We start from the raw sequence: 7,549 nt of genomic DNA on the forward strand, positions 1-7,549 counted from the left end.
CATCAATGAAAGTCATGAAGTATCTTTCACCATGTCTTGTGGCGGATCTGAATGGTCCACAAACATCCATGTTGATGAGGTCTAACAAATCCTTGCCTCTTCCATAGTGACTTGTGAATGACACCTTTATAATATTTCCAAGTAAGCAAGATTTTCATACATCATCTGACTTTAGGTCAAATGATTCCAAGATCCCGTCCGATTAGAGCTTGGTGATGTGTTTCTTGTTTATATGCCCTAGATGATAATGCCATATATAAAATTCATCCAATTCACTTTTGGAAGAACCAACATTTAATATTAGATTATCAAACTTACTTACACAAACAAGATTCTCATTGATACCATTGCAAGGACTAGCTATGAAAATAAAAGAGCCATTCTTATAAACCAAAATGTCACCATTTCATCAAAAGAAAACTGATAACCATCCTTATACAATACATGAAAAGAAATAATATTTCATGCCATATCAGGTGAAAAGCAACAATATAATAAACTAAAATGAACATCACCACCAAGCACGAGCTCGTAAACCACGACCCTTGTAACAGCTGTAGTGCGCTTACTTCCTATGATCAGGTTGAGCTCCCCATGCTTCAACTTCCTTGTAATGATCGAAGTTCAGGTAATTACTCTTTTTCACCTGGAATGAATTTTTCTTTGCAAAAATGGTCCCTACGTACGCTTAGCATATTGGGGGAAAGTTGGTCATAGGTGTGCATCACGTACACGGTGCGTACCAAGCAGTACGTGGGGTGTACGTGGCTCAGGACTAAAACCATAATTTTAGGGCAAGGTTCCAATTTAAACATTTTTATGTTGCTTTGACCTTACCCTAGTCAGCCTCCATAGTCTATTATCATCCCAAATCCCCAGATTTTCATAAGAGTGTATCCTTGAGCTTAAAAGTGTTTTGGTGGCCATTTCTAGTGGGTTTTCAAGAAGGAGAAGGTGGTGATCAAGCCTAAGATATTATTGAGATTCTAGATCCTACATCTAGTCCATCTTGAGGAACTTCTGGAGGTAAAACGTCTAGACGTTGCCATCTATTTTGCTAGTTTGAGTTAGGGTTTGTTATGAAATCCATTTTTGTTTCATGGATCCCCTCTTGCGAGTTTAGCAACTCCATAGGTTAGAAATGTTGGATCTAAGCTCCTTGGGGCATGTTTAATGCATAAAAATGCCATCTTGAAGGTTGTATTGACACCATGCATGAGTTTAAGGTCTTAAAAGTTCTATTAATGGGAAAAATGAAGTATTGGGATCCTATGTGACATGGAAGGGCATAAAGTTGCCAATTTTATGCCCTAACACTTCTTAATAGACTCAGATCTGGATTTAGACATTCAGATCTCAAGTATTAAGCACTTAATGGACTTTTATACATGAGCAGTCGTACGTTGGGCATACTATGTTGTATGTTGCACGTACAACCCTTAGCCCAGTACGCTAAGCGTACAGAAGAGGTACGTTGGGCGTACGCTCTCAAGATGCTTTGGGCCTTGGCGGACTTCAGACCTTTGGTATCTAATGGATTTAGGCTTGGACTTGCTGGTGTTTGGGCCTGAAATTATCTTTGGGCTAATGTTGGTATGTTTGGGCCTATTGGGCATTATGGCCCAATATAGAATTGGACATTGATGCTAGGACCATTAGTGAAGGAATGACCTTTGGTCCATTATAAAGGGTCTTGGGCTTAGAAATATGGGCCCTTTGATTAGGTTGCGTTATAATCATAACTAGGGTATTTGTATATTTGTTCAGTGTGAGACTTTAGCTGGTAGTTAAGCAGTGATTGTTTTCAGCAGACTGAGGTGAGTCTTCTCACTATACCAATGGGTCGAGCGCACCAATGCCGACCCATTACTTGATATGAGATTTTAATAATTGAATATGCAATGGTTTTGTGATTTGATATGTATTGACTTATGTGAAGACCATGGGGGGTGCCCATGGCACTTGGTAAGACAATAAGGGGGAGCCCATGACCCTTGGATATAAGACCATGGGGGAAGCCCATGGCATTCCAAATGAATACCATGGAGGGAGTCCATGACAAATCTATGTATATATGTGCATGGAGTTATGTGGTTATGTGTTTTGTATATGTTGTGAAACTCAGCAAGCGTGTGCTTACAGTTTTGTAGGGTGTTTTCAGGTACTTCTGGTTCTAAGGGAAAGGGCCTGACTTTATGGCGCAATGTGCACTCTCCCGTATTTCCTCACTAGTTGTTTTGGATACTCTGATATTTTGAGCAATGTGTTTATGTAATGGAATTTTGGAAAAAGAAATATGAATGAGATTTCTAATTATTAAATGAAATTTTTTATCTGAATTTTTGGGCTGTTACATTCCTACTTTGCTTTAGTCCTTATATATCAGAGCAAATATGAGTACCATATGTTGTATCAAGAACCCAAAAATTAGAAGTGGATGTGTTATGGAGTTCAATTATAAATATACCTAAGGTACCAGCCACTTTGACTTTGCCTTTCTTCAGATTCTCTGAGTATTTAAGGCAACTACGTTTCTAATGTCGCTTAATATGGAAGTAGAAACACATAACCTCATTTGGATCAGTCGTATGAACTATTTCGGTTTGGACATTTCTCTTATAGATTTGGTCAGAATATCTAAACCTACCATTTCCCTTTCCTTTGGGATGAGAAACCCTTTTCCTTTTAGCAGTACCATGATCAATGGCCAAGATAGGAGTAGTAGGGTTTGCGATAGGAGGTTTCATCATGCTTGCTTTAGCAGTTTTAAGCATGCCATGCACCTCCATCAAGGTCTTATCACAATTGTTCATATTGTGGTTCATAATGAACTGTTGATATGAAATACAAAGTGAGTTTAAAACCATGTCAATGGTCAACTCCTTTGGTAGCTTGACACCTAGATTCCCTAATCTTTCTTTGTATCTTTTAGACGTATGCACACACGGAAGCTCCCTCTTGTTTCTTAAATGCCATGAGGGATTTAACAATCTCAAATCATTCTTGCCTTGCTTTCTCTTGAAACATTTCCTTAAGTTGTTGGTTTATGTCTTAGGCACCCCGGTTTTCAAATCTCTTTTGGAGTTCAGAGGCCATGACAGCCAACATGAGGTAAGCCGCTTTGGTCGGTTCATTATAGTGTTTGTTGTATGCAACAACTTCTTCTTCAGTAACATCCTTTGAAAGTTTGGTAACATCATTGTCGAGAACATAGTCTTTTTTTCTCATACCACAATGTAAACATCCAGGTATGGATCCAATCTAAATAGTTTGATCGAATTGCATTGACTTTTTCCCTATTCAGAACTTACAAGATCGAGAAGTTAGTGTTTTGAGTTGGTGGAGGAGGAGGAGGAAGATTATTGTTGTTCGGGATCGACATCTACAAAAGAGAGGTTCTAGTTAGTTCGATATAATAATCCTTAAAAATAATTACCTTAAATAAAAATATTTAATAAATCTAGGATCCATATTTGGCTCCATGATGTGTAAAGGGTCGCTATAAACACAACACAAAGTTATCTAGTTAGGCAATACACTTTGCAAATTTCAACCACTATGAAATTCCTAGATTCTTTTAAAATTCATTGATTATCAATGACATGTTAATCTCAAATTCTATGTTAGGTTCGTCGCGGATCATAAAACAACTGGTGAATCAACCATGCAAAAATGCATGGTCATCGGTTCAACTTACACTTGAGATTCACAAGTTCTACATCACTCTCAAAATGAAAAGAGTCACTAAGGAAGGTAAACTATATATCTATTAAAAACGACCTCATTAGTAATCAAAGAGACCTCTTAAAACCTCTCTTACAACATCGGAGTAGGTGAGCCTAATCATGATTAGACTAACAATGTCAATATTTAAACATGCGATGACACATGACGTAAATGTCTTATAAATATAATAGATACTATTCTAACATAAATACATACATGCATATATATATATATATATATATATATATATATATATATATATATATATAAAGCTCTTTAAATTTGATTGTCAATTATTAATTCTAATTAAATTTCTAGGAGACAATATTAACAATCAATGTTTGATTAATATTGATGTTCATAAAATATAATTATAAACAATATTAATTTCAAATATTCTAATTTAAATCACTATTTAAATAATACCAAATTAATATAAGAATAAATATTCAAATTTAAAATCTCTTATTTAAATGATATTTACCCAAAATAAAATCCAGATTTAAAACATTTTGAATAAAGTAGTTATCCTTATTTGAAAAACCTTTAAGTTATAAATTAAAATTAAACACAGAAACCCTAGATCCCGACGGATCGCACCCCATGCTACTATTGGTTTTATAATTTTTGATTTTTTATTCCAGTTATAAACAAGTATTATCAAATCATATGGATTTAAGAGTACAAGTAATCATGAACTAAGGCTATGATACCACTATTAGGTTTTCTAAGCATCTAAGTACATGATCATAATTGTAGAAACAAAACAATATCGTATGTGTTCATGCAACCTAAGGATCTAAGTTTCATGTTATTACTACTACCTTATGAAAACATAAAGAAGGAAGAACAACATACCTATTTTGCAGTTAGTGACCTTCGAGCTTGATATCATGTACGTGCCACCTTGTTTGGATGTAAGGATCCAAGCCAAAATCCCTCTTATGGTTCACAGTCAATGAACTCAAAAGAGCAGAATACGATTAACTAAAAGGAGAGTCAAATTCACAAACCCTAGGAGGGAGATGAATTTGTCCTCTATAGAGGGATGGAGAAAGTTGGCGAATTTATCAAGACAATGTTCAAGGAATGATGAGATCCCTAGAGCCCTATTTATAGTTTAGGACCCTTCCATAGATTTGTCTCTCATCCTATGTGGGATAGGATGCAAATTCGAAATTCACCTCTCATCCCATGTGAGATGAGGTGATTTTCATCTAACCTTAATTTCCTAAGGGTTTTGGAATATTCCAGCCAACCAACTATTAAGTAATTAACATTCAACCATTTTAATTAAATAAACTTTTTTAATTAATTTCTAAAATGTTTTCTAATTAGTTTGTAAAATGTTTTCTAATTAATTTTTAATTAATTATTAAACCATAATAATTAATAAACTAATTTCTTCTTTATTTATTCTACTCAATTTGAGTCTTAAGGGCAATTCAAAAGGACTGTGCTATTATTAGAAATATCACAAATACTTAATGACATTGGACACTCTTTTCAACACTTTTGTCCCGAACAAATATGGCCTCATACAACCCCATTGTCACACCTATTGACACACGTGCCAATTTCGGTCGACTTTTTATCGACTCTCTTAGTGTAGCTTGGTCGGTGTGTTTTAATACCTTGTCTACAAGACTCAACATTAAGTATGTTGGTCAAAAAGTTTGTCTATTTATGTATTTGCCAGATGAGCCACATTTCCAGTTTCTAACACATAATTTTTTATATGTTAAAGGGACATTAAACTACATTTTACATCTCACCCTAGCTCCTCCCAGAAGCATAATGTTGAAAGTAACACTAAGGAGTGTGCCTAAATTATCAATGATCCACATTAAAATATTGTATTTTAATCGGATGCAATATTAAAAGATAAATTGGCATATCTTGAGCTGACATTGTGTTGAATATCGACGATTACAATTGTCATTGTCAAACTAGTTTAGTGTGAAATTTCCTTCTTGAGCATTATATTCCCATACACAAGGCAATACTATTCTATCTTGACAATGTCTTGTTTGTATAGTTATGTCAAAACCCAATCCATCATCAATGTAAAAAGTATATGAAATTTGACATTCTTTTGTTCAAGAAAATGTAAAATTTTGTACAATTTGGGTTCTGATGTTTCCTACTCAAATTACTGTGAAATTTGAGCTATATACTTATCATTGTTATATCATTAGTTTTTTAGCCAATAAATTTAATTTACTCTTAAGCTAGTTCTAATTCCACATTACCCTCAGTCTCAAAGAGTGGGAGCAATATGTGATCCCATTATTAATTTAAAACAAATATATTTTCCCAAAAATATAGGGAACGTTGTTCACCCTTTGTATATTATCAATATATTGAAATCACAAGATTGATTTCCAATAGGAACATCAATTTTGTAGTATTAATTTCTCAAGTAAATTCTATTTCAAGCAAAATAAATACCAAATCTTTGTTCTATACATCCTTTATACATATATAATATACTACCAAAATATTGTAAACATTTTAAAAAAAATGTAATTTACAAAGTAATTCGTGCGATTCGATTGAATCCTCTCTCTTCTATTTGTCGAGATTTAATCTCTTCCGCGCATCGTAATGTCTTTTCAATATGGTAACCACCTCCGATGCTTACTTCTCTCTCCAAATGGCAACAATAGCTTTCGAAAACACTCACATTTACATGCATTTTGAAGTTCATCAAGAATAAAAAATCAAGCTCGAGACTGTTCATTTCTTTCGTTGTTATCCCACCAACTCTTGCAAAATATGAGTTTCTGTAGTTCCTGCAATCATTGATATAGGAGAATGAGTGTGAGAACAATCGCCGACTAATTTTGTATTAAACATGGAGTTTTTGTAATTTAGAACCAAAACTTACATGTCTTCAACATATTTAGAAGCCACCATTATAGTTGTAATGAGAAGCCTGTGGACATTTCGGCCAGTTATCCTAAACTCTGGATGTGATCGGCAGAACCTATCAATATACACATACGCCACCACATACACCGAAGGTCCGACTTTGGTGTACCGGAAAATCCTCTCAAGATAGGACTGTATCGTCATGTCCGGTGTCTCATGGCAATCAAAAACCCTAGTTTTGGAACCAGTCTTTGTGATGGTGACACTGCCACCCATGCCTGCACACTTTCTACCGATTCTTTCATTTCTAACCAAAGTTCTGTCAATTAAAGAAGCAAGAACTGAGATGACAAGAGGGGTGTTAGAGTCGTTTTGGTATGAGTATGAATACACATCGTTTCTAAGCTTTCTTGGAGATATGGCCATGGTTGATCGCAAATCCTTGTGTAATTTGAAGAAAGAAGGGATTTTAATTGGAAGGAGATTTATGGAGGTTTATATGCATATAAGAGTTATATATAGAGAGACGGTTGGTAGAGAGAAAGCAAAGGGGGTAAGAACTTGACAAATGGAAGGTGGAAGGAAGGAGATATTATAAATTGTGTGCCTTCTGATTGTAACAATGAAGTACAGACACACCAGCTATTAATCTCATTATTTTAGGGATCAAAGTAATAGGCCCTCACTTTAAGACATTTACTTCTAGATACCTAATTTGTCTTTTTATGATGTGGTTTAATTATAGTTTGACAAATTTACATAAATAGTCCAGGTCTTCAAAAAATCATTACTTCAGTCTCTAAATTTTTTCTTGATGTGAATGGTCCTTACCTGTGGACAATATTGGGGGTTTAATTCTTAAATTTGTATGTCGAGAGTCATTTGAGGAAAAAGAAGACGAAGTCCTCACTAGAGAGAGAGAGAGAGAGAGAGAGAGAGAGAGAGAGAG

General features: G+C 34.8%; 1 protein-coding gene across 1 annotated transcript; it reads right to left on the reverse strand.

Annotated features, from left to right (window-relative positions):
* Positions 1 to 6,183: 6,183 nt before the first annotated feature.
* Positions 6,184 to 7,190, reverse strand: LOC145062184 (cyclin-U2-1-like). Its single transcript, XM_079009813.1, has 2 exons — positions 6,617 to 7,190; positions 6,184 to 6,521 (listed from the first exon to the last, which is right to left on the reverse strand). The coding sequence occupies exons 1-2, from the start codon at positions 7,024 to 7,026 to the stop codon at positions 6,257 to 6,259; spliced, it is 675 nt and encodes a 224-aa protein (XP_078865939.1). The 5' UTR covers positions 7,027 to 7,190; the 3' UTR covers positions 6,184 to 6,256.
* Between the last annotated feature and the right edge of the window lie 359 nt (positions 7,191 to 7,549).

Source organism: Lactuca serriola, chromosome 7 (assembly GCF_051521515.1).
Source record: "Lactuca serriola cultivar US96UC23 chromosome 7, Lser_US96UC23_V15, whole genome shotgun sequence".
NCBI classification, from domain to species: domain Eukaryota; kingdom Viridiplantae; phylum Streptophyta; class Magnoliopsida; order Asterales; family Asteraceae; genus Lactuca; species Lactuca serriola.